General features: G+C 42.7%; 1 protein-coding gene across 25 annotated transcripts in view; it reads left to right on the forward strand.

Moving 5' to 3' along the window:
• The window catches only part of AAK1 (AP2 associated kinase 1), a 171755-nt gene that overhangs the window by 64938 nt on the left and 79692 nt on the right, over positions 1-27125 (forward strand). For all 25 annotated transcript variants that reach the window (XM_086326220.1, XM_086326222.1, XM_086326223.1 and 22 more), the window contains exon 3: positions 8387-8505. In XM_086326220.1, the coding sequence (XP_086182346.1) occupies positions 8387-8505 (119 nt within the window). The remainder of the gene's footprint in view (positions 1-8386; positions 8506-27125) is intronic.

A 27125-nucleotide genomic window follows, 5' to 3' on the forward strand; every position in this document is an offset into this window, starting at 1 on the left:
TCTTTTTTAAACTTGTCATTTTACATTGCAGAATAGCCAAGTAACAATGTGGTGATCGTTTCAGGTGAACAGCAAAGGGACTCAGCCATATATATACATGTATCCATTCTCCCCAAAACTCCCCTCCCATCTAGGCTGTCACATAACGTTGAGCAGAGCTCCCTGTGCTGTATACAGTAGGTCCTTGTTGGTTATCTGTTTTAGATGTAGCAGTGTGTACATGTTCATCCCAAACTCAACTATCCCTCCTCCTAATTTCTTAAACTCTGACCTTTTGTTCCACACAGGCAGGTACCTTCTCTGGCAGTTTTTGGGGGATGGAGGAGAATTTTGCCTAGAGAGAACCCCCGAACTGCAGGTGTTCCCCAGTTGTTACAGTTCTAGAAAGGAAGAGCCAGCTGCCAGCTGCCCCGTGTTCAACCTGGGCTGTGGCTGTGATTGGGTTCTGTTGATGTTTCTGGAGCACTGTCAGAGTTTGCCAGTGTCTGACTGTGCCCACAGGTCCCGATGGGGAGAGAGGAGGTTGAGAACCCCCAGTCATCCCCTGTCTGGGTGTTCTTTCTGCCTGGGGCAGGGACTGCTTTGACACGTTCCCCAGAAGGAAGCTGGCACATGGCGATTTTTAATTTGAGGCGAGTTAGGCGAGATTGACGTTAAAAAAACAAACCCCAAGTCCCCACTGAAATCAGTGTTGAACAAATGCTGCAGATTGACCTTTTCTCCTGCAGAATCTTTGCTGTGCTCCTTGCCATCTGTTATAGAGTTTAGAAAACTTTCGTTCCTTCTGAAACTTTTGGCAAAATGTGAATCAGTTGTGGATGGGTGTTTGTCAGCCTCTTGGTTGTCACTCCCTGCGGGAGCTCACAGACACTACACCCAAGTTCTCCCTCCCACCAGGCCGGCGAGGGAGGCCAAGCCCTGGGCAGGTCCCTTGCCTTTCACCATGTCTTTTCCCATACCTTCCCTGGTAACTGAGGTGTCCTGTAGGGTCTGCTGTGGGGAGGGAAAGTCAGCAGCGAAGGAGAGTGGACCAAAGTCAGGGCCAGGAATTGGTGTGCCCGGATTGCCGCCCTCTGGCCCTTCCTCTAGGTGGCAGCACTGGGAAGCCACTTGGGCTTTTCTCTGTGCCTCAGTTGCCCAGCTGGTCAAGTAGAGTTGGTCATACATGTCCCGCTACTTCACAGGACTCTCGTAAAAGTTGAAGTTGGGCTGTCTTGTTCAGTCCTAGCCTGGAAATGGGTTTCCTTGACTTGCACAGGGGTGAAGAGCTTTTCTACAGTTGTAGCCAGGATTTGAAAATCAGGAGATTTCTCCTAAAAATCGAGCTTCTTTTGGAAATCAAAAAACTTGGCAGCCCTCAGCCCACATTCCTCCATGGCAACAGCTGGCCTTCACTGAGAAGCCACCGCCTCATGAACGGGGTGTGCCCTTTCTCGTTTGCCTGGGTCCGCCCCTGCTCATGATCTCCCATCAGCAGGCTCCCTCTGAACACTTTGTTATGCCTGCACTATCTCCCTGCTTTAGATGGTCTGTCTGGCCCCTGTAGGTATTTGAGTTTATGCCCTTTATCTCAAGAAGATACTCCAGATTTAAAACTTGAATGACATTCATTTAGATACCACTTGTATCTACCATAAATACAGAGGATTTGGGTGGGGAGGAGGTAAGGCCAGACAACCTGTATTCATCATATCCCTCCTATGGATATGATGGTGTCTCGCCTGTCATTCAGTCCTCCCCAAAGCTAAGAGGTGAATCTCAGCCGACCTTGAAAGGTGAAAGGATCGGGCCTCAGGGAGACCGTGGCTTTCCTGAGCCAGGGTTTGAACCTAACCTGCTGGACTCCACAGGAATACTCCACGGTCTCAGTATAGAGTGGATCTGGTGGCCCTGCCCCCACTCCCACCTCTGTAGCTGCCTGTGCACATATGTGTCAGTGGTAGGCTTGTAGGTAAAGGCTGTTTGTGTGACTCACAGTGCTGTACTCCTTACCTTTATATAGGGATATGGAATATTCTTTGGGTTTTTTCTCCTTTAAAGCAGAGTTTCCCCCCTTTTTTCAGAATGAATATTCAGCAGATAAAAGGAAGCTGTATGTAGAGCCACTGCAGCATCTCCTGTAATCCTAAGTCTCCGAGGGACCCATTCATTTAAATACCACTAATTTGGTCTTAATTTCTGCAGTTGAGGAAATGGAGACCAAAGAGATCCAGTAACTTACCCAGTGTTGTCCTTTCTTTTATATCTCCTGGGTTAATACCACTTTAACTGGATTCGCTCTCTGATTATTATTTGTTAATTAATTTTTGGCTGCGCTGGATCTTCATGGCAGTGCGTGGGCTTTCTCTAGTTTTGGGGTAAGGCGCTACTCTTCAGGGGCGGAGGGTGGACTTCTCATTTCGGTAGCTTCCCTTGTTGTGGGGCACGGGCTCTAGGCACGTGGTCTTCAGTAGTTGTGGCGTGGGCTCAGCTCTTTGGAGGCATATGGAATCCTCCTAGACCAGAGATTGAACCTGACTCCCCTGCACTGGCAGGCGGATTCTTATCCACTGTGCCACCAGGGAAGTCCTCTCTCTGTCTGATTCTTCAGTGAAGCTTCAGAAAGCTGTTTTATTTTATGCTAGCTTTCTGTTAGTTCCAAGAGAAACTGCATTAAGTAAATAGCAGTCATTGGGTTAAACCTTATTTTGAAAGAGAAACACAGAACGTGTAGGGTGGAGAAGTGGAGGACGTGAGCAGAGTATGGGTCTGGGTGAAGTTTCCCTCATTGTAGTTTCCTCTGGCTCTGGTTTCTGTTTCCTTTCCTCTCACACAAGTGGAAGCCATTCCTCAAGGTGTGGATGGGACCCATGATAGGAAATGAAGTTTCCTTTTACCTTCAGGAAATAAGCAAGCCGCAGATGTTGGTAACCCAGACTCCAGGCTTGATTGCTAAATACCCACCAAAAACCTCTTTGGCAGCAAATCCAGAAACCCTGCCTCAGCACCATGATGGGCTTCTTTGTTTCACGGTCTAATCATTCTCATTGTCTGCCCAGCTGTTCCCTATCTCTGTGCATATCACTGCTCAGATCATCAGTTTGGTGCTTTCCTTCTCTTCTCACTCACCTTCCCTCCCCATCCCTCACTCCTCCTTGCTAAGTGGAGTCACTGGTGTCTTAATTCATTCAGAAGAGCCCCCAGGGCCTGGTACCACCTAGCATGATTGCTTATTTTAGATAAAGCCAGGAGCTGTACTACAGTTACTTCAAAAGCCCCATTGCCAGTGTTGAATAGCATGATCAGGCTCCTTGAGAAGGTTCTGTTTAAAAGATTTCAGTCCAGATAATGATGTTGATGACCATGATCTCCTGTTGATGTTAAAGTTGAACAAGATTTTAGCAATTATATAATCCCCTCTCTTTGTATTACAAAGGGCTTCCCTGGTGGCTCAGATGATAAAGAATCTGCCTGCAGTGCCGAAGACCTGGGTTCAATCTCTGGATGATCGGGAAGATCCCCTGGAGAAGGGAATGGCAACCCACTCCAGTATTCCTGCCTGAGGAATCCCATGGACAGAGGAGCCCGGCAGGCTAGAGTCCAGGGGGTCACAAATAGTTGGACACGACTGGGCAACTACACTTTCACTTTTTCTTTCATGTATTACAAATTCTCACTTTCCTTTTTTCCCTCAGAGATAGATAGCCATTTCTGTCATCTTTGCCTGAGAGGTAGAAGTCCAAGTTATCTCATATCTCAGTAATTTCATTGGTGACTCGTTGATACTGTGCTCATTAAAGCCTTTTATCAGGACAGTGGTAGGAAGCAGGTAATCCTGAAGTTGAAAGATAAGCGATCTATTGGGAAATGCAAATTAAAATCACAATTAAATATCACTACACACTCAACAGAATGGCTAAAATAGGAAGACCAATAAAACCAAGTGTTGGTATTAGAACAGGGTCCATATTTCTCTCTGCGTGTGTGCTCAGTTGCTCAGTCCTGTCCAGCTGTTAGAGACCCCATGGACTGTAGCCCACCAGGCTCCTCTGTCCATGGGATTTTTCAGGCAAGAATACTGGAGTGGGTTGCCATTTCCTTCTCCAGGGGATATTCCCCACCCAGGGATCTAACCCGAGTCTCTCATCTCTTGCATTGTGACAGGGCAATAATTAACTTGAGTTGTATAGAAGCTGCTCCTTTACATGGACCATATACTTTGGTTTTCCACAATCTCCACCACTCTCTGTAGTCTTTTCTAATCTCTCATTAAGAGGAAAGCTAATTCATTTTTGAGGACTCACTATGTGTCAGGCACTGTTCTTGGGCATGAAGATACAGAGGGGAACCAAACACAAAACCTCTAATTCATATAGTGAGTGGAAAGTACCCATCTGCATCATCAGAAATTAGAGGGAGAAAGTGAGGCCAAGAGTACTGTGTATTTTAGGGAAAGTGGGAGAAAGCATGTTTCTTTGTGGAAATAAAAATATTTTTGGATTTAAAATGAATTGGTAAAAGTGAGTCTGTCAAAGTTATCCTGTCCTGCCTCTTTCCCTTACCTCACATAATGGGTCAGATCCTTTTTCCTGTTACAATTCAATACATCCATGAATTTTCCTAAGAAATGGATTTCAGCAAAATCCTGAACATTATCTTAGTGTTTTAAAAAATGCCAGTAGGCAGAGCGATTGGCACAGGCTCCAGTGGGCAGACTGGCACAGGCTCTGCTGAATGTTAGCTTTTCTTCCCTCTGTGCAAACTCTCCCCAGCTCAGCTTTAGATTTTTCCATTTAATCAAGATGTAGGGATGCAACTCAGTCTTAGGTAAGCACCTCTCTTGAAGCCTGATAGCTGCCTTCTGTAATCCCCATACCCTCTTCAGCTGTGGCCGAGCCTCTTCTCACCCTGATACGCGTGGCAGATGTGGGCCTGTGGTGAAGAAGATTCGTGCTGTTTGCGCTCTACCTGAAATTTACACTCCTCTTAGTCAGCCATGTGGTGAAAGTGACTAACATCTTTAAACTGACAAATCCTATCAGGCTTCGATTTTTTCTTTTTCAAGATTTTTTTTTTAATGTGGATCATTTTTTTAAGTCTTTATTGTCCTTGTTACAATATTATTTCTGTTTTAGTTTTTAAGCCGTGATTTAAATGCTTCTTACCTGCAAGTGCCCATGTGGCGCTAGTGGTAAAGAACCCACCTGCCAATGCAGGAGACATAAAAGATGCAGGTTTGATCCCTGGGTTGGCAAGATTCCCTGGAGGAGGTCATGGCAACCCACTCCAGTGGTCTTACCTGGGAAATCCCATGGACAGAGGAACCTGGCGGGCTACAGTTCTTAGGGTCTTCAAGGGTCAGACACTACTGAAGCGACTTAGCATGCAGCACGTGCCTGCAAATAAGCCCCTTAATAGGCATAGATGCCTAAAACGTGGTTCTGTTTGTGGGAAGCATAGCGGCTCATTTCTTTGTCTGTAGATTAATGTTGGTCACAGATTTTGAGAGTCTGGGCTGGCATTTCTCAACCAGTTACGCTTGACTGGATCCTGCCATAGGCCTTGGAACTGATTCTCTAGTCCTGTCTGGAAATGTCATCTTGCTACCTGGTGAAGAAAGCTGCACTGCTCCCACCTGGTGGCAGTTATCTCGAATTGCCACATCACCAGCCTGCTCCTCCAGGCTCACCTTGCCCTTTGGTGGTGCCACATGTCAGAACCGTAGGAACTGGTCATTCCCAGCTTCCGTTCTGCAGCGCTGTCACGTGTCTCCTTGTGATCTAAATGAGTATTGCAGTTTTCACTAAGTGGAAAGAACACTTTTTAGATAATTAGGACAATAACACTGGTCCAGGTTCTGCCCACAACTAGCCATTGGGTCCTAAAAATGTGGTTCCTCCCCCATAAAGCAAAATGCTAGGACTTAACACTCTGTAGCAGCACTGCTCGAAGAAGGAAATGGCAACCCACTCCAGTATTCTTGCTGGGAAAATCCCATGGTCAGAGAAGCCTGGCAGGCTTCCGTGGGGTTGCAGAGAGTCAGACATGAATGAGCAACTGAGCACAGCACAGAAGCATGGCTGGTGCAAAGTCTGCAGTTCTGTGATTTAAAGAGAAATTCAAAATCTGTAAAAGAAATACCTACCTGTATTGTTCACACAACAATTATGATTATGCGTGGAAATTGTATAATTTATCATTTACATTAATACTATTATTTTCTCCAAGTTTAATTGCTTATAAGAGACATCATGAATTTAATGGCTTTTGAGGGGGGAAGGGAAGACAAATAGTACTGCATTAAATGTACATATTTATTAGAAGAAAATTCTGATCCTAAAAATTAAAATGTAAAAATATGCATCTTAGAATTGCATTCTTTTGCATGTGTGTTAGACTTCTATCTATTGTCGATGCATGCTAGGGTTTTAAAAATCTTTTGTGGTAAGTACTCAAAATTGTAGAATTAAATCGACAGTTGAGCAGTGTGAGTGGACTTTATTATAAGAAAATGAAAAATGTTATTGAGGTACAAAAATTAGAGAGATGACAGCTGAAATGAAAGACTGGATGGTAAATTGTAGTGTTTATCTGAGTACTGAAGAGCACCATGACAGGAAATACACAAACTTGCAGTCTCTGCTAAATCATTATCAAAACGCACATTTGGAACATTTGAGTCTGTTCAAAATTTTTTTAACACAGAATTATGTGTGTGCTTTGTGAAAAAATGCAACAATGCTGCATGATTAAGGTTCTCTTTGGTTGCATGGAACAGAATCCTACTCAAGTTAATTTGAAAAAGAACAGTTATTATAAAGATACAACAGGAAATACTGAGAACATCGACAGACAGCTGCTGGAGGGCTGCTGGGTCTTCAAGGATTTCGAGTGGAATGGTTGGGACCCGGGTCTTATATCACAGGCCTGAGGTCTCTATAATCACTACTAATGGCCCTGTCTCACCCCAGGACTATGCCATAACCCCAGCTCAAGTTCCTGTACTGCTGACTTCTCTCTGTGTTCAGCTCCATCCAATTAGTCATCACCTCCATGCAAAGAGGGCTTCCCTAGTAGCTCAGCAAAGAACAGCCTAGCAGTTTTTTTCAGTACCCAGGGTCAATGTGCAGGGTAGTACAAGCTAAGTTAATGCAGGTGTGTGAGCAGGCAGATAGACTAAGTCTGATGTAACTGCTGCTTATCCCAAAGCTTCACCTTTGATAGCTTTGCTGCACCTTATCTACCCAAACTCTTTTTAACAGTGGCACTGAAGGCCTCTGACAGTGTTTGAAGAGTGAGGTCAAGGTTAGGGGTTCTAAGAATTTGTGGAACACCAAAGTATAACCAGTTTAGAGCATTGAAGGATTCCTGTTAGAGTTACAGTAATCTCTTTTAATGAATTATGAACTGTGTTTTAGAGAAGGGTTAGAGCAGACATTAAAAAAATCTGCCCAGTAATCATCGTGCTTCCCTGGTGGCTGCTGTGTAGAGTAGCTCTTTCCTAACTGTGTCTGTGTCTTCTCAACAGCCCATGAAGTAGGGAGGGCAGAAGTAATCCTCCAAGTGTATTGTTGATTAGTCAGGGGATGAGGTGAGGAGGGATGAGAAGAAAGGAAGGGAAGGAGATTCTCGAAATTGATTGCCAACTATCTTAAAACGGTTTTTGAAATAATTTCCAAGCCTCTCTGTTTAAGTATTGGACTTAGGTGTTTTTTTTTTTTTTTCTTTTAAAGAAGTCCTTGGTTGAATCTAATCTCTTTAAGCCTCTGTTTTCTTCAGAGTAATTGTCTTACAGGGAAGAATATCACCTGGCTTCATAGGATTGTGGTATGAATTAACAAGAGCTCAGAGAGCCCAGGAGAGTGATTCCCTGGTGGCTCAGACGGTAACGCGTCTGCCCGCAATGTGGGATACCCAGGTTCGATCCCTGGGTTGGGAAGATCCCTTGGAGAAGGAAATGGCAACCCACTCCAGTACTCTTGCCTAGAAAATTCCATGGATGGAGGAGCCTGGTGGGCTACAGTCCATGGGATCACAGAGAGTCGGACACAACTGAGTGACTTCACGACTTCACGACGACAGAGTGCCCAGGAGAGCAGTTGGAATGTAGTTGGTTCTTTTTTTTCATCTTTTCATTCATCTGTTTATCTATTATTGTTCTGTTTTATTTTGTTTTGTTTTAGATAGTTCAGGAACAGTTTTTCTGATTCTTGCTACCCTATCCCACAAACGATACCTCTGAGTCCCAGACTCTTAAGAATGCATTTTGTGCCAGACCAGCCCTAGGCCTAGCTGACGATGGCATCAGAACCATTAGCAGTGACATCAGCAGCCTGCAGCCTCATGGTCATTCGACTGACTTCTACAACATGACTTACAAGAGCTTGTGTGTGTGTTTCTCTCCCAGGTGGATTTGCCATCGTGTTTCTGGTGAGGACGAGCAATGGAATGAAATGTGCCTTGAAACGCATGTTTGTCAACAACGAGCATGATCTCCAGGTGTGCAAGAGAGAAATCCAGATAATGGTAAGGTTGCCCATCAGACTTGGGCTCACTTGTTCAAATGTTGGGGAGGGACTATGCCCTTTCATAAGAAAGCCCCGGGGGGTGCTTCTTTCCTTCCCTGAGATGACAGTGAGGCCTCACCCAAGATGGGAGTGAATAGCCAAGGGACATAGGGTGTTGCTCCTGCCTCAGTCATTCTCAGCTGGAGAGTTGAGGAGTAGAAGCATATTGAGAGAACTGACCAGTTTTCAGGTCAGAGAAATAGTTTGAGGCACTGGGAAAAACATACTTAACAGCTTGGTTCCCAGAATTATTAATAGTTACAGAGATCTGAGGTTGCCAACGAATCTCTTCTTGTAGTCTTATCATCTATCAGCTACCAGTCCTAGTTTTCAACCCTCTCAAGTCCTTCATCATTCTGTGAATGATGATGTAGTCTTCCACATCTTTGTATTTTGTCCATGTCATCCTTCCCCCCAGAATGCTTCTCCTTTTTCTTTCTTTTTTTTTTGCCTAGAAATGTTTATGCATACATACTCTGATTCCATTTATAAAAGGTTAAGAATAAGCAAAAGTGACCCATGGTAATAGAGATCAGAAAGTCGCTATCTGGTTGTGAGAAATTCACTAGAAAGGGGTATATGGGAACTTTCTGGGCCACGGACATTGTTCTGTATCCTGTTTTGGGTAGTGGTTATGGCTGCACAATTGTCAGACCTCAGTTGGGCACCTTAAAATCTGTGCCTTTTATATATTAATTATATCTCACTTCATAAATCCTCAGTTTTCAGGATTTAGGTTCTTCTTGTGTTTAAAGAAAGAGACCCCATCTGTTAGATATTTGATGAAATATTTGTGGATGAAATAATGTGATTTCTTGAAATCAAATGAGTGGGTTTAGAAGAGAAACAAGATTGGCAATGAATTGATTATTGCACCAGCAGGGTGATGTGTATATGGGAGTTTGTTGGAGTGTTCGCTTTCTTTAACTTCTGTTCGACATTACACATTTAAGAAATTTGGGTAGTCCTTTATTATGCCTTTGTGTTTCCTCAGTACTTTTGTTTGTGTCAGTTATGTTCCTTATCATGTTATTTTATAAGTAATTTAGAAAGTAAGTTATTTGAAACCAGAGACTTTTGTATTCCAGTACATTGCCTAACATAAAGGAACTAGTTAAACTTTGGATGAAATGAATATATGAATAATGATTGTAGCAGACGCACATGTCACCTAGGGGTGATGGCTCCTTTGTACCCTGCATTTTAATGCTCCTGGTAAGCGCATTAAGAAAGAGGTCCAGAAAATGGGTGAGTGGCAACGTGGGGATCCCCCAGGCTTTGCTTGCCATTGTGCGACTGCCCTTTCAGTGGCTGCTTGTAGAGTAACAAGTGGTACAGCTCAGGACTTTAGAGAGCCTGGTGATATGTAGATTCCATAAAGCTGAAACTATTTGGGAAGAAACTGTTGACAGAAATAAATGTTGCTGTCATCATTGCAAAGCAAGCAAAAAAACCCCCAAGGCTGATAGACATATAGTCAGGGCCGTGTGGATCTGTCCTCAGGCGCCAGTGTCCTCCCGCTGCCCGCCACTTGGCTCCCAACAGCCACGCTGCTGTGTTTCCCTTTCTCCACCCAGTGTTTCCTGGATGGTGTTCCTCCACCCCCACCGCCCCTTTTCCTTGCTCAGCTCTCACACTCCACTTCCCCTCTTCGCTTCTGCTCTCTCCTCTGCCCAAAATGCCTTTCTCATTCATTTTCAGGTGTTAGAGTTAATCTCACTCTTTAACTTTCTCCCACTCATTCAGAAACGAGGTTGGAGGGCTTATTTTGTGCTAGGCAGGTGTTGGAGTAAAGCAACTAAGAAGTCGTGGGCCCCTTAGGAGCTCATAAATTAATGGACCTGATTTGGAATTAAATTATATGGTTCACATTCTGCGGCAGCCATGTATTAGCAATGAGAATTTGATTTTTTAGTTTATATTTTTCCAAAACTTGAACACTCAAATAATTGGAGTAAGCTTATTACAAAAAACATCAAGCAGTTCCCTGAGGGGTCCTCCTGTGCCATTGCAAGGTCCCCGAGGCCACCACTTTTAGTGGGTTCTTTTGATATATTTCTAAGTAACAAGCTGATGTTGCTAGTTGTTTTCCCCTCCCCGTCCATTTTAGGCGATATGTACTATGCAAAGTAAAAAGTTGGCGTTCTTTCATCCCTACATGCCCTTCCCTCCAAATACTTTCATTATTCTCACTTCTATTCTTCCAAAATAGCCATAAGTTTGGCAATCTGTCATTTATGTTAATATTAGTTTTTACATTATTATGTAAGAAAACATTGTTATTGCCGAATCTTCTAAGTGGACTATGATGACTATTCCTTTCTTTTTTTTCTCCCCACTGGAATTAATCATTGTCTTTTTTTTGTTTTTTAGGTTTTTTAAATCTCAGTTTTCTGTGTGCTTTTGCACAATTTCAAACTCTCCCCCAAGTTGTTTAAATCCTTTTAAAAATACTTCTGAACATGTTCTGTTTTATCATCCTGAGGAGATCTCTGTCAGTCTTCAGACTTGATGAAATCTGAGTTGGTTGCTCTCTAGGACAGTTTACTGTCTTATCTTGGGATTTTCTAGCCATTCTTTTTGCTTCTCTTTCTTGTCAGATTTGTCGCCTCCTCTTTTCGCTCTGCTTTCTCCTTTTGGTGGAACTCGTCCTCCAGGAGCTTCCTGATGTACTGTAGGTCAGTTTTTGATAACTTGCAGGTCTGGAAGTATCTTTGTTTTACATTCACACATGTGGTAGTTTGCATGTAAAAGTCTGGATTGGAAATAGTATCATTGAGATATTGAAAGCATTGCTGTACTGTGTTTTAGCTTCATTGTTGAGTTTGGGAAATCCAAAGTCATTCTAATACCTTGTCCTTTGGCTGTGACCCATTTTCTCTCCCTAGAAATTTGTAAATTCTTTGCTTACAGTGTTACAAAATTGATGATATATCTTGGTGGATGCATTTTTTAATTTATTATGTTTGTTGTTTGGTGGTCTCATTTAATCTACAAACTCATATCCTTGTGTGGGGAGAATTTCAGTTGGTCTCATTTGATGGTTTCCTTTTCTGTCTTCCTTTACTACTAGTATTTGGATGTTAGTTCTCCTGAACTGATTTTCTGACTTTTTGTTTTCTTCCTTCTATTTTTCATTTCTTTGTCTTATCCTTCTACTTTCCAGCAAATTTTCTCAACTTTGTATTCAACCAAACTGTTGCATTTTTTTATATATCAGGCTTTTTAATTTCTAAGACCCTTCTTTTTGGTTTTGTTTTGTTTGGGATTTTGATGAAGTCCAGTTTATTAGTTTTTCCTTTGGGGGATTGTGTTTTTGGTGTAACTTCTAAGAACTCTGCCTGGCTCTCAGTCCTGAAGATTTTATTTATTTACTCTTTTCATAAGTGTTTACATTTTGCATTTAAGTCTGTGAGCCATTTTGAGTTAACTTTAAGGCTTGAGACTTAGGGTGAAGTTTATTTTATTGTTTGTGGGTGTTCATTTGTTGAAAAGGTGATCTTTCCTTCTTTGAGTATTCTTGTAAAAAATCAGTTGAGCTTATTTGTGAGGGTTGATCTCCAGACATTTCTCTATTTTCTGTTCTATTCCATTAATCTCTGTGTCTGTTCATCCACCAGCACCATGCGGCCTTGATTACTATAGCTTTATAATAAATCTTGAAATCAGACTGATTCCTCCTACTTCTTTTTTTTCTGAAAATTATTTCTTAATTATTCTCATTCTTTTGTCTTTTCACATAAATTTTAGAATAATCTTATCTATATCTGCAGAATGTTCTGCTGTAATTTCATTAAACTGGTATATCAATTTGGGGAGAAATGACATCTTTTCTCTGTTTAGTATTCCAGTAAATGAATATGGCACCTCTCTCCATTTATTTACATCTTTGATTTCTTTCATCAACATTGTGTAGTTTTCAGCATACAGGCCTTGTATGTGTTCTGAGATTTATACCTTGGTTTTGGATTTTGTTTTGAGTGAGTATAAATGGTATGGGATAATTAATTCCAGTGCTCATATTTTTACTGCTAGGATGTAGAAAATCAGTTGATTTTTCTGTGTTTATTTTGTATCTTGTAACCTTGCTGACCTTGTTTACTGGTTCTATGAATTTTTTCTCCAATCTTTAGGATTTTCTATGTACGCCACCATGTCATTGACAAATAGAGGCAGTTTTATTTTTTCCTTTCTGATATGTTTCTCTTTAACTTCCTTTTCTAACCTTACTGCACATCTCCCTCATTTAATTATTTACTCAATCATTTATTTATATCAGTTTGTTCTTAGGCATATTAATTTTGTCCTTTTTTTCCCCCTTCAATCTGTTTGCTATCTTTGGTTCATACTGGGTAATTCCTGTTGTTTCATCTTTCAGTTCACTGATTCTTTGCTGTCTCCCTTCCATTCTGCTGATGGGCCCATCCATTGTGCTTTTTGCTTTGGTTATTGCATTTTTCAGTTCTAAAATTTCCATTTGGTGGTTCTTTAGGTTTTCTGGGTTTTTGATGACACTTCTTGTTTCTTTGCTGAGGCTTTCTGTTTGTTCATTTGTTTCAAGCATGTCCTTAATTGCTGGTCTAAGCACTTTTGTCATAACTGCTTAATATAACTGGATGATTCTGTCTTTTTGAAGTGAAAGTCACTCAGTCGTGTCCGACTCTTTGTGACCCCATGGACTATACAGTTCATGGAGTTCTCCAGGCCAGAGTACTGGAGTGGGTAGCCTTTCCCTTCTCCTGGGGATCTTCCCAACCCAGGAATCGAACCAGGGTCTCCTGCGTTGCAGTTGGATTCTTTACCAACTGAGCTATCAGAGAAGCCCAAATCTGTCTTCTTGGTCACCTTCATTTTGGCATCTATCGACTGCTGTCTTGTCAATAGATGTGGCTTGAGATCTTCCTAGTTCTTGGTATGACAGACAATATCAACACTTTCATATTGTGCTATGAGCTTCTGAATCGTCTGTCAACCTCTTGTTCTGCCTGGTTTCTTCTGCTCTGGCGGAGGATTGATGGGACTTGAAAAGAGCCCTCTTGTTACTACTAGGTGGAGGTAGAAGTTCAGGTTTCCTGTGGGGCCTCTGTTTTCACCCCAGAAAGTGCTTCTCATTATTACTGGATTGAGGTAAAAGTTCTAGTTTCCTGTTAGGCTTACACCGATCCTTCCCTGGCCGGGAAGTGGGAGTGCCTTGCTGCTATCCGCTCTATGGCTTCAGTGGATACCGTGGTGGTGGGAGTTGACCTTGTTACTACTTGGTGTTTGTGGAAGTCTTGACTCTCTGCTTGGCCTCCTCTCCTAGCACCTCAGAGCTGAAGGTCCTGACTCAGCCCTCTCCTGACACTGCCTACCCGGAAGGGAAGGTTGGAGGGATTTGTTGCAGACTAGTGAGGTTGGAAGTCTAGGCTCTCCATTTGGTCTTTACTGGCATGGCTGGGTCAGGGCTGTTGGTTTTTTCCATGGCTTTTGGCTGGCATAGAGCAGTTAGTTTCTATGAGTTCTGTCTTACTGGGTTGCCCCTTTTCTGGGTCTGTCTGGGGAGGGCAGACTTTTTAGGTCTGCACCCATTGGTGGTTTCAGTTTGCTGGCTTCTTCAATTTTCAGTCGGGGAAACATATGGCAAAAAGAAAACCCAGGCAGCTCACCACTGTGTTGTTCCTTGAGCCCCAAAGTTCCTATTCAGTCTGCTTTCTACTCAGCATTTCAGACTTTTGTTATTAAGTCAATTATTTTAAATTCAGTTTAATGTACAAAATAAGTGTACTTAGCAGGAGGAAATGAAAAAGTACATCTACTTCACCTTCCCAGAAGCAGAAGTCTTCTGTTTATGCCTTTTTAAAAATTAAACACTTGGACTTCCCTGATGGTACCGTGGATAGGAATCTACCTGCCAATGCGGGGGACAGAGGTTCCATCCCTGGTCTGGGAAGATTCCACATACTGTGGAGCAGCTAAGCCCGTGAGCCACAACCACTGAAGCCCGTGCACTCTAGAGCCTGGGGGCCACAACCACTGAAGCCAGTGCTCTCTAGAGCCCAGGGGCCACGACCACTGAAGCCCATGTGCTCTAGAGCCTGGGGGCCACAATCACTGAAGCCCGTGCTCTCTAGAGCCTGGGAGCCATGACCACTGAAGCCTGTGTGCTCTAGAGCCCAGAAGCCACGACCACTGAAGCCTGTGCTCTCTAGAGCCCAGGGGCCACAACCACTGAAGCCCATGCGCTCTAGAGCCTGGGGGCCACAACCACTGAAGCCTGTGCTCTCTAGAGCCTGGGAGCCATGACCACTGAAGCCTGTGTGCTCTAGAGCCCGGAGCCACGACCACTGAAGCCCATGCTCTCTAGAGCCCGGGGGCCACGACCACTGAAGCCCATGCGCTCTAGAGCCTGGGGGCCACAACCACTGAAGCCAGTGCTCTCTAGAGCCCGGGGGCCACGACCACTAAAGCCCGTGCACTCTAGAGCCCAGGAGCCATGACCACTGAAGCCTGTGTGCTCTAGAGCCCGGGAGCCACGACCACTGAAGCCCATGCGCTCTAGAGCCTGGGGATCACAACCACTGAAGGCCGTGCTCTCTAGAGCCTGGGAGCCATGACCACTGAAGCCTGTGTGCTCTAGAGCCCAGGGGCCATGGCCACTGAAGCCCATGCACTCTAGAGCCCGGGGGCCGTGACCACTGAAGCCCATGCGCTCTAGAGCTCATGTTCCACAACTAGAGAAGCCACTGCAATGAGAAGCCCACACACTGCAGCTAGAGAAAGCTCACTTGCAACTACGAAGACCCAGTGCAGCCAAAAATAAATTACTTCATTCATTTCTAAAAATAAATACTTTACATCATTTAGTAAGGCTTTTGAAGGAAGCAGAGATAAATACACGTATTCAACTTTTGAAACAATTTGCTACTACTGTTAATCAAAAGTCCTGTGCAATATTTTTAACCGGAGAAGGCAATGGCATCCCGCTCCAGTACTCTTGCCTTGAAAATCCCATGGACGGAGGAGCCTGGTAGGCTGCAGTCCAGGGGGTCGCGAAGAGTCGGATAAGACTGAGCGACTTCACTTTCACTTTTCACTTTCAGGCATTGGAGAAGGAAATGGCAACCCACTCCAGTGTTCTTGCCTGGAGAATCCCAGGGACAGGGGAGCATGGTGGGCTGCCGTCTCTGGGGTCGCACAGAGTCGGACACAACTGAAGCGACTTAGCAGCAGCAGCAGCAGACTCCAACTTCTGTCCAATAGACGCTCAGCCCTACCTCTCTGAGTTATATGTGTATATAATACATATCATTTAAATTTGCTTGAGAAAACACTGAAAGGATGGAAGAGAAAGAGGAATGGCAGAAGGGAAGAAGGGAGAGAAAGGGGAGGGTTCCCTGAAGGAGATGGGGACTGGATTTGAAAATACTTGTCTGCTGTGTTTTGGTTTTTGAAGTTAATGTGTTACTCATTTTTTAATTAAATTTTAAGCTGTTTTATAGTCACTTAGATGAGTAAGAAAGGATCCAAAGAGCCTTCAGGTTGAGTAAGGACAAGCTATCACCATCATGTCCTCCTTTGGGAAGGTTTTTGGATAGGGAGCTCATGGGAGTGCCATAGATCCAGTGACTGTGGACTGTGTCATTTGAATAAAGGCATTCACCAGAGATCTGTGAGCAAGATGGAGAGTCTAGGCTGGATACTGAGTGTAATTGCTACTGTTTGTAATGGTCTCTGATCAGTGATGTGCTACTAGTTTGGAGGGAACGTTCTAAGAAAAAAGCACTGCAGCTTACCATTAACTTTGTTGTTTTACATTTAATAAATAGCTTCTACTCTAAAGAAGTAGAAGACATATCTATTAATTGTGTGCCAAGTATAAAGTTGGACAATATAATAACTGCATTGGATGATAGAACTAGGATCAAAATTATCCTTAAAATTGGAGCAATGGACTGATTATAATGAGATGAAATAGCAAGGTAAGGTCATATACTTGGGGTTTTTTTTGTTCTAATCAACCTTACAAGCACAGTTCTGGGAAGGTAGAGATTAAAAGCAGCACAAATAGAAAACAACTTAAAAGTTTTAGTGGTCAGTTAACTTGATATGATTGTATAGCATGATGTGGATGCCCCCCAAAAGGAATATAATTTTTAGTTACATTAATGGAATTAATAGAGAGTGACAGTGCTGGTCAGCTTTTCATGAGTCAGACCAGGCCTGCATATTTCATTCATTCCCTGGGGCCAGTCTTACAGAAAGGATATAGACAAAATGAAGTGTTTAAGTGTGGGAGCAGCCAAAATGGTGGTGTGACTAAAAACCATGTCAAAGGAAGTGGGTGTGTTTAACCTAGAGAAGAAAAAAACTTCTAATTTTTTTCTAAATAATAATATTTCAATAATAGTAAGTCTAAATAATATTTCAGTTGTTTGGAAAGTGAAAAAATAGATGCAGCTTGTTCTTTTTGTTCTGAAGAAGACAGTCTAGAATCAGATGGTGGAAGTTTTTAGCTGGCTGTAAAGAAGTGTTGGAGAAGACTCTTGAGAGTCCCTTGGACCGCAAGAAGATCCAACCAGTCCATCCTAAAGGAGATAAGTCCTGGGTGTTCATTGGAAGGACTGATGATGAAGCTGAAACTCCAATACTTTGGCCACCGCATACAAAGAGTTGACTCATTGGAAAAGACCCTGATGCTGGGAGGGATTTGGGGCAGGAGGAGAAAGGGATGACAGAGGATGAGATGGCTGGATGGCATCACCGACTCAATGGGCATGAGTTTGGGTAAACTCCGGGAGTTGGTGATGGACAGGGAGGCCTGGCGTGCTGCAATTCATGGGGTTGCAAAGAGTTGGACACAACTGAGCAAATGAACTGAACTGAACTGAAAGAAGATCAACAGCAATGGCTGTCTGCAGATGGGCTGAAGGCCCAAGAAAGTCACCTTAATCTAGGAAAATTTCTGGTCAAAAGGCTAGAGCAGGGATTCATGCATGGACTGCCTGACTGCTTTAGATCAGTGCTAGTCAAAAGATCTTATTTTCTTTTTCTTTACCCCCTTGTATATTTTATTTTTATTTTTTCCCATCTTGTCATACTACTTTTCTTTGTAAATTGAGATTCATCCTTTTAAATATAAATATAATTTAAGTATAACTTAGGGACTTTTTTACTTACAATATCATTCACCCATCACCATTTATCAAATTACGAATTTTTTTTTCCCATCGCCCTGAAAGGAAACCCCACACCCGCTAGCAGTCACTCTCCATTCCACCTGCCCCCAGTCCTTGGCAGCCATTAATCTGCTTTCTGTTACTTATTCTGTGTATTTCTTATAAAAGGGCTCATACAATAAGATCTTGTGTCTGACATCTCTCACTTAGCTTAATGTTTTCAAAGTTTATCCATGTTGTAGTGTTTCAGTACTTTATTCCTTACCGTGACTGTGTGATGTTCCATTTTATGGGTATGCATGCATGCATGATCAGTCGCTCAGTCGTGTCTGACTCTTGGCAATCCCATGGGCTGTAACCCATCAGGCACCTCTATCCATGGGATTTTATCCCACAAGGATACTAGAGTGGGTTGTCATTTCCTCCTCCAGGGGATCTCTCCAGCCAATGGGTTGAACCCATGTCTCCTGCATCTCCTGTATTGGTAGGCGGGTTCTTATCACTGAGCCACCTGGGAATCCTTTATATGGATATACCACATTTTGTTTATTCTGATGGACAGCTGGGTTTTTTTCACTCTTTGACTATTATGAATAATGCTGTTACCGACATCTGTGTACAAGCTTTTGTGAACATAATGTTTCATTTCTCTTGGATATATACTTAGGGGTAAAATTACAAGGCAAAATGGTAACTTTACTTTTTCAGAAAATGCCAAACTATTTTCCATAGAAGCAGCACTATTTACATTCCTACTGGAAATGTATGCAGGTTCCAACCTCCATATCCTTACTGACACTTTTTATTGTTTCTGTGTTTTATTACAGCCATTCTAGTTGTTATGAAGTGATAATCTTATAATTTTGCTTTGCATTTTCCTAGTAATTAATGGTGTTTAGCATCTTTCCTTGTTCTTATCATATGCTCTTTGATAAGAGTCATCTGTATAAAATGGATACTAGACCCTTAGCCAGACATCCTGGAATGTGAAGTCCAGTGGGCCTTAGAAAGCATCCCTATGAACAAAGCTAATGGAGGTGATGGAATTCCATTGGAGCTATTTCAAATCCTGAAAGATGATGCTGTGAAAGTGCTGCACTCAATATGCCAGCAAATGTGGAAAACTCAGCAGTGGCCACAGGACTGGAAAAGGTCAGTTTTCATTCCAATCCCAAAGAAAGGCAATGCCAAAGAATGCTCAAACTACCGCACAATTGCACTCATCTCACATGCTAGTAAAGTAATGCTCAAAATTCTCCAAGTCAGGCTTCAGCAATATGTGAACTGTGAACTTCTTGATGTTCAAGCTGGTTTTAGAAAAGGCAGAGGAACCAGAGATCAAATTGCCAACATCCGCTGGATCATGGAAAAGCAAGAGAGTTCCAGAAAAACATCTATTTCTGATTTATTGACTATGCCAAAGCCTTTGACTGTGTGGATCACAATAAACTGTGGAAAATTCTTCAAGAGATGGGAATACCAGACCGCCTGACCTGCCTCTTGAGAAACCTATATGCAGGTCAGGAAGCAACAGTTAGAACTGTTAGAACATGTTAGAACAGTTAGAACATGGAACAACAGACTGGTTCCAAATAGGAAAAGGAGTACGTCAAGGCTGTATATTGTCACCCTGCTTATTTAACTTCTATGCAGAGTACATCATGGGAATCACTGGGCTGGAAGAAGCACAAGCTGGAATCAAGATTTCTGGGAGAAATACCAATAACCTCAGATATGCAGATGACACCACCCTTATGGCAGAAAGTGAAGAGGAACTAAAAAGCCTCTTGATGAAAGTGAAAGAGGAGAGTGAAAAAGTTGGCTTAAAGCTCAACATTCAGAAGACTAAAATAATGGCACCTGGTCCCATCACTTCATGGGAAATAGATGGGGAAACAGTGGAAACAGTGTCAGACTTTATTTTTTTTTGGGCTCCAAAATCACTGTAGATGGTGATTGCAGCCATGAAATTAAAAGACACTTACTCCTTGGAAGGAAAGTTATGACCAACCTAGATAGCATATTAAAAAGCAGAGACATTACTTTGCCAACAAAGGTCCATCTAGTCAAGGCTATGGTTTTTCCAGTGGTCATGTATGAATGTGAGAGTTGGACTGTGAAGAAAGCTGAGCACCAGATAATTGATGCTTTTGAACTGTGGTGTTGGAGAAGACTCTTGAGAGTCCCTTGGACTGCAAGGAGATCCAACCAGTTCATTCTAAAGGAGATTAGCCCTGGGATTTCTTTGGAAGGAATGATGCTAAAGCTGAAACTCCAGTACTTTGGCCACCTCATGCGAAGAGCTGACTCATTGGAAAAGACTCTGATGCTGGGAGGGACTGGGGGCAGGAGGAGAAGGGGATGACAGAAGATGAGATGGCTGGATGGCATCACCGGCTCGATGGACATGAGTTTGAGTGAACTCCGGGAGTTGGTGATGGACAGGGAGGCCTGGCGTGCTGCAGTTCATGGGGTAGCAAAGAGTCGGACATGACTGAGTGACTGAATTGAACTGAACTGGCACCCTTATCAGATGAATGATTTGCAAGTTTTTATTCCATTCTTTGCACTGTCTTTTTACTTTCTTGATAGTATCCTTTGAAGCACAAAAGTTTTTAATTTTGATGAAATGAAGTTTATCTGTTTTTTCTTTGATTGCTTATGCTTTAGGTGTCAAAATCTAAGAATCACTGACTAACCCAACATCATGAAGATTTGCACATGTATTTTCTTTGAGGAATTTTTTAGATTTGTGGTCCACTTTTGTTACTAAATTCAGGTTTGGCTGCTCGATGCTCAAAAGCAAATAATTGAGAAGCAAGTGTCAATAGAAAGGAAAGGTGTTTTAAGGACTTCCCTGGTGGTCCAGTGGCTAAGACTGTACACCCAGTGAAAGAGTCCCGGGTTTGATCCCTGGGATCAAACATGCCTAGATCCCCATGCCTCAACTAAAAGAGCCTGCATGCTGCAACTAAGACCCGGCACAGCCAAATAAATAAGTATTTTCAAAGAAGAAAAGCAAAGTGCTTTAATCAGAAAAGCTGACAGTCTCAGGAGAAGGTGGCCAGTCTGGGGAGAATATGTCCTGAGACCAACTCTGAAGGTTCTGGTCAACCATGACAGTTCATAAAGCAGGAGATGGAAGGTGGGGGAAGAAGGGAGAATCTCAGTGAATCATTAAGGCAGGAGGTTGGGTTCTGCATCTTTCTCCATTGTATGCAGGCTGCTGACTCTTCACATGTTATCTTGCCATGTGATCTGCGAGCAAGACTGCTAAGGGGGCTGTTGGGGATAGAGAGCTAGTCATTCTTTAACTACTTAATTCTTTTTTTTTTTTTTATCTGGGAAAAGAATCAACAGGTTAATTAGTTTATTTCAAAGTTGGAGGGAAAGAGAAATGAGCAAACCGGAAAGAAGCAAAAGAGCTGCCCTCAGTTCCCTACGGTGCAACGTCATTCCATTTCTGTGGAATTAGGGGCAAACCCACTCCAGTGTTCTTGCCTGGAGAATCCAAGGGAGGGGGGAACCTGGTGGGTTGCTGTCTCTGGGGTCTCACAGAGTCGGACACGACCGAAGTGACTTAGCAGCAGCAGCAGCAGGGGCAAAGGTCCATCTTCTATAACTTCTTTGTAGAAGAAATTGACATAGGGAACCATATTCTCAGAGTGGAAGATATCAGCATTTCTTTGCTGACAGTTTTAGTTGCCTACTTATGTAGACAGGCAGAGCAAGCTACAATTACTTTAATGCCCAGAATGATTCAGATTGTTACAAGCAATGATGTTAATCCCATTCTCTTGAGGCCTGTTCTTGGAATTGTGCTAAACATAGATTCAGTGCTGCTCAAGATGGAGCAGCTTATGTCATGGACACAGTCTGGTTCATCATGCAGTTAGTTTTTTTTTCCTCTGGTTGCAGTTATAGTATTTATAAAACAACTCAGGAGTGTGCATCAGACACTGAGTCTGTGACTCTATTGTCCTAATCATTAACTGCTTGGTTTTATACTTGGGGGAACATGCCCTGCACGGTTCTCCTTAGTTCCATTTTGAGGAGTTGTGAGGTTTATGGTGTGAGGTAGGTATCCAACTTCATTCTTTTGCATATAGATGGTCAGTTGTCCCAGCACCAGTTTGTGAAAAACACTGTTCTCTTCCTCACTGAGTCTTGGCATCATTGTCAAAAATCAGTTGTCGATCAATGTATGCTTCACGAAGATCTTGTCCTAGAACATAAATCAATGAACTGCTTCCCTCATGGGTGGAGTCTCACTAGGAAAAGAAAGTCATCTTAGTGAGCAGATTGATTTATGTCCTGGAGCAAGCTTCTTATCTCCTTATGAACTTGTTTCTACTCAGAAAATGTTTTGGACCACATTTTGAGGAGTACTGCCCTAGATCTTTGGCACTTTAGGTGCCACTGACCAGAAACACCCTAGGCTCTATCCCAAAGCTACTGGATTAGGATCTGTTTTCAAACAGAAGCCCCCCAACCCTACCCCACCCCACCCCCCAGCCCCCAAGTAATTCACTTGCTCATTAAAGTCTGAGCAGCATGACTCTAGAATCAGACTCTAAGTGACTTTAAAGATCTGTTCTGTAAATACAGGATTAGTTAACGAGTAAGACTTGGAAAAGGGAGCATAAATGTAAGTGTAGGCAGGATTATATCTGGGACTCATGTGGTAGAAATCCACAAGGGCCCCAGATACGACAGCCTTCAGTAGAAACTCCAGCGCTAGTCTAGATCTCAAAGCGTTTCTTTTCACTATTGCACCGGATTTGATAGTTTTTGTTTGCTTGTGAATTATAGTTATAAAGGAAATTTAGAGTTTTAGAGAATAGGTACAGAGAAAATTTAGAGTTATAGAGAAGAGGAGTGGGAGAGGAATAGTAAGACAGAAGACTTTTACAAAGCAACTTTGGGAAAGAAGCTAACTTTGGTTCAAACTGTTTGTGAAATCACAGTGCAATGCTAGAAGTTGGCAGCAATAGTGCTGTGTCATAAAATAAGAAATCGTTGACTATTTGGGTAAATACACCTCTTTGGAAGCTTATTGTATGCAAATGCAAGCACTATCAGCATCAGGAATTTGCAGGAATTTGTCATGCTGATGTTCCAAGGAAGAGTGGTCTGAGCAAAAGATACATAAGGGAGTTAGTTACATACCATACTCACTTGACTATTTTGAGGTGAGTGACATATTGATATGCTACTTAGAATGCTGTCTTCTTTGTTTTCTTGAACATAAAAATGAAGGTTTTTATAGATGTACTTAGGAATTGAGGCCTCTGTTCTCTTGTAAGGCTTTAAGATTCTTAGTAGGAATTTCCTGCTGCAGAAAATTTGAAGCTCGGGATAGAATGCTGTTCTGCGTTACAAGCACCATTAATTCAGTTCAGTCACTCAGTCGTGTCCCACTTTTTGTGTCCTCATGGACTGCAGCACGTCAGGCTTCCCTATCCATCACCAGCTCCCGGAGCTTGCTCACACTCATGTCCATCGAGTCGGTGATGCCATCCAGCCATCTTTTCCTCTGTTGTCCCCTTCTCCTCCTGCCTTCAATCTTTCCCAGTATCAGGGTCTTTTCAAATGAGTCAGTTCTTCGCATCAGGTGGCCAAAGTTTTGGAGTTTCAGCTTCAGCATCAGCCCTTCCAATGAATGACCATTAATTAGGACCACAGATAAAGTTTCTGATCCTCTGTAGGATCCGGTAGAAGGCCTTATTTTCCAATGGTAGTGTTTGTGTGTGTTTATGAAAAAAGTTTGTCATCACTTCAAGCATTTAACTATGAAAGTTACTAAGTTAACTACAAATACTTTAAATATCTATTTGTTGCAGGAAGGGGGACCCCTTCCAGGGGCTGAAACTGGGCTCGTGTCTAACACTCGGAAATGAATTGTCCGAGGAGACACATGTACTGACAAAGCAAGAGATTTTATTAGGAAAGGACACCCGGGTGGAGAGCAGTAGGGTAAGGGAACCCAGGAGAACTGCTCTGCCACGTGGCTCGCAGTCTCGGGTTTTATGGTGATGGATTGGTTTCCGGGTTGTCTTTGGCCAGTTATTCTAATTCAGAGTCTTTCCTGGTGGCGCACGCATCACCCAGCCAAGATGGATGCTAGCGAGAGGGATTCTGGGAAGTGGACGGACATGTGGTGTCTCCTTTTGACCTTTCCCGAACTCTTCCACTTGGTGGTGGCTTATTAGTTCCGTATTCTTTACCAGGATCTCCTGTCATAAAACAACTCATGTGAATGGTTACTAAAGGGCCTGGCCAGGGTGGGCGGTTTCAGTCAGTGTGCTTCCCCTAACATATTCAATAAAGTAGGTCTTCTAATAATGTTTATCAGTGTGGTTTAATGTTAATTTAAAGTTTAGGGACTTCCCTGGTGGTCCAGTGGTTACGAATCTGCCTTCCAATGCAGGGGACACAGGTTTGATTGTTGGTCGGGGAACTAAGATCCCACATACCATGGAGCAGCTGAGCCCATGCACTGCGACTGCTGAGCCTGCTTGCCACAACTAGAGTGTCTTTGTGTGGCCGTGAAAGATGGGACACATAACACAACAAAGATCAGAGTGCAACAACTAAGACCCGATGCAGCCAAATAAATAAATAAAAATAGTTTAGAATGACAATACAGTGTCGTTAGACTTATCACCGCTTCCATGATTTAATGTAATATATAAGCTGATCAGAGTTTAGCCGAACATTCACCACTCCCCTGAAAATCAGATTTTGACTTAGCAAGTAGACTTTTATCTCAATACTCCAAATAATAGTTGTAACCAAGGACATCAGAGCATCTTCCTATACCTTGCCTTTTCCTGAGTAAACAGGTAGTAACTGAGGTGCCTCCCCTGTGGGTTCCAGCCCAGATCTCTCCTGTAAGTGTGGGGCTGGTCTTTTAACTCAAGCCAGGGAAAGCTTGGATATCCTCTCACCTGTTGCTGTTGAGAAGTGCTGTCACTTGGACCCTAAATGTGAGCCTATCTCAACTTGTAGTAAGATTTCCTCTTGACCTTTTTCTACATTTCCCAGCCAATCAAACAGATCTTCTCTATCACATACAAACCAGTGACATTTTACTCTAAAATCTGAGATGTTCCTGGACTCCAAGCCATTAAAAGTAAAATGCCATCGTCTCCCTCCAAAGAGATGGTCTTTTCTACTTGAACGTATCTCTAGATCTTTGCAGAAGACATGGTGAACGGGAATTTGGCCTTGGACCAATCATCCAGCGTCGTGGCATACTGTTCTGAGATGCCATCTACAGATACTGATTATCCAGTGTGTGTCCTCTAATAGCTCTTGACCTCCTCTTGGCTCTATCAGTTGCTTTTTATTTTCCTTCCAGATTCTTAATTATTCCTCTTGGGGTGAGAGAAACTCAGAGGCGACTTTGCTAATTTTTATTTTCCCAAACAGTTAAATACAGAAACATTAGTCTTTCATTCCTTTCTGTGAACATTTGGAGAACAGGATCTTCTGCTCCATTTTAGTTTCAAAGAAATTCTGTCTACATGTTCCTACTTCTAGCACTGTGTAAATGGAAACAAGTTCTAGAAGAGTTGATAAGACTGAGAAGCAGGGAGAAGCACAGTCCTCTAAAACATGAGCCCTGAAATCACTTTCTGTTTAGAGAAACTTCAGTTTTAGCGGCTGCTTTTCTGTCTCATCATCTCCCTTGTCAATTATCCAGAGCAGTTGCTCGAATCCTTTTATTTCTCTCATCAGGCTTCTTTCTCATTCCCTAACGCTTGGAAGATAATCTTGCATTCTACCCCAAAACGGAACAATGGATCTGAACTCCCTCAAATTCCCTTTTTCCCTCAGCCTTAAACCAATATGCATATCCATCCTTATTTCCTTCCTGTTTGCCAGGAAAGAAATGCCTTTGAAAGACCAGTTCCTTTAACAGTGTTCCTAATCCTGACCCTTTCTACTCAGAGGACCTTGTTGCATCAGTTATCCCCATCCTCTTCTGTATCTTAAAGCTTGTCTCTCCTGGCTCCTGCCACTCTCCAGTGCTCAGTCCTCTCCCACCCTTTCCTTTCCCTCAGTGCTGCTCCTTTTCGGCTCAAAATGTTCGGTAAGAGTCATCCTTAGTCACTGGTTCTACGTACGCCACTCCTGTTCTTTGCAAGTCCAGCTCCATTGTTCTTTCATTTTATTCCTTCTCCGAAACTGTTCTTGTCTAGATCTCCAGTGATTTCCCCATTGCCAGTAGAAGCGGACCCATTTCTACCTTTGCTCTACCTTTCTGAGGCAGTAGTCATTCTTACTCCTTCACTCCAAGGAAAGTGCTAAGAAATTTTCATTTGTATGCTCAGAGTTCAGGTGTGTTAGTTTGATACTGTGAAGCCTCCTCTTGTTTTGGTATGTACTTTCCCGTTAAAAGAGACTTTATCACTTGGAACAGCTGAGGTCTCCAGTCAGTGTGGTGGGGGTTACTATTCTCATGGTTCTAATTGCCAAATTTGTGGTAACTCTTACAGAACCACATGTTTCTCGCCTCCTCCCTCCCATGTATATTTATTAAACAGAAGTAAAACAATTTATTAAAACTAGTTTAAAAATAGGGCCTTACTTTGTATTTGTGCATAAATTCTATTACCCAGCTTGCTCAGTTTTTGCTCACTGACCTTGGATTTTGAACATCATTTTCAGGAAGGTTTGCCTCTATGGATATTGAAGTAACCATACCAAGGGATGAGGCAACTTCCAGTGCCTGAATGGGTCCTGAAACATGAGAAGTGCTCAATATGTACTCGTTGAAACATTAATTCCACGAGCAGCCCTGAGATATGCTGTTCTAACCAGAGAGCTGGAAACAACCCATCTTCTATCCCAGTTGGTTGGCTTGAAAGGCTTAATTGTGAGCAAAATGCTTGCCATTGTAGTCCCTCCAAAACTTTAAAAAGCAGTTATTCTTTTCGTATATTTCCTAAAGAGAGAAAAACAGTATGAATAGTTTGAAAGTCAAATTGAATTCACTTGTTGTTCTTACAACCGGGGAAAAAAATGATCAGTTTCATTTTTCTGAATTAAAAATTCACATATTTAAATAGTTTGTACTGTGCTCTCCTCTAAGCCCCTCTGCAGTGTTTCTAGAGATGAGAGTCTTCGCTTCTGGCTTATAGGGAAGACTGATGCCCTGAGCAAGTAGGCAGCCTGTGACCATTTGGTTTTAGAATCTAGTTCAAGAGAATGTTGAGCTCCAAAATCACTGCAGATGGTGACTGCAGCCATGAAATCAAAAGACGCTTACTCCTTGGAAGGAAAGTTATGACCAACCTAGACAGCATATTAAAAGCAGAGGCATTACTTTGCCAACGAAGGTCCATCTAATCAAGGCTGTTGTTTTTCCAGTAGTCATGTATGGATGTGAGAGTTGGACCATAAAGAAAGCTGAGCA

The sequence above is a fragment of the Bos grunniens genome, chromosome 11 (assembly GCF_055505025.1).
Source record: "Bos grunniens cultivar Pamir isolate PY7600 chromosome 11, Bosgru_T2T1.0, whole genome shotgun sequence".
In the NCBI taxonomy this organism is placed as follows: Eukaryota; Metazoa; Chordata; class Mammalia; order Artiodactyla; family Bovidae; genus Bos; species Bos grunniens.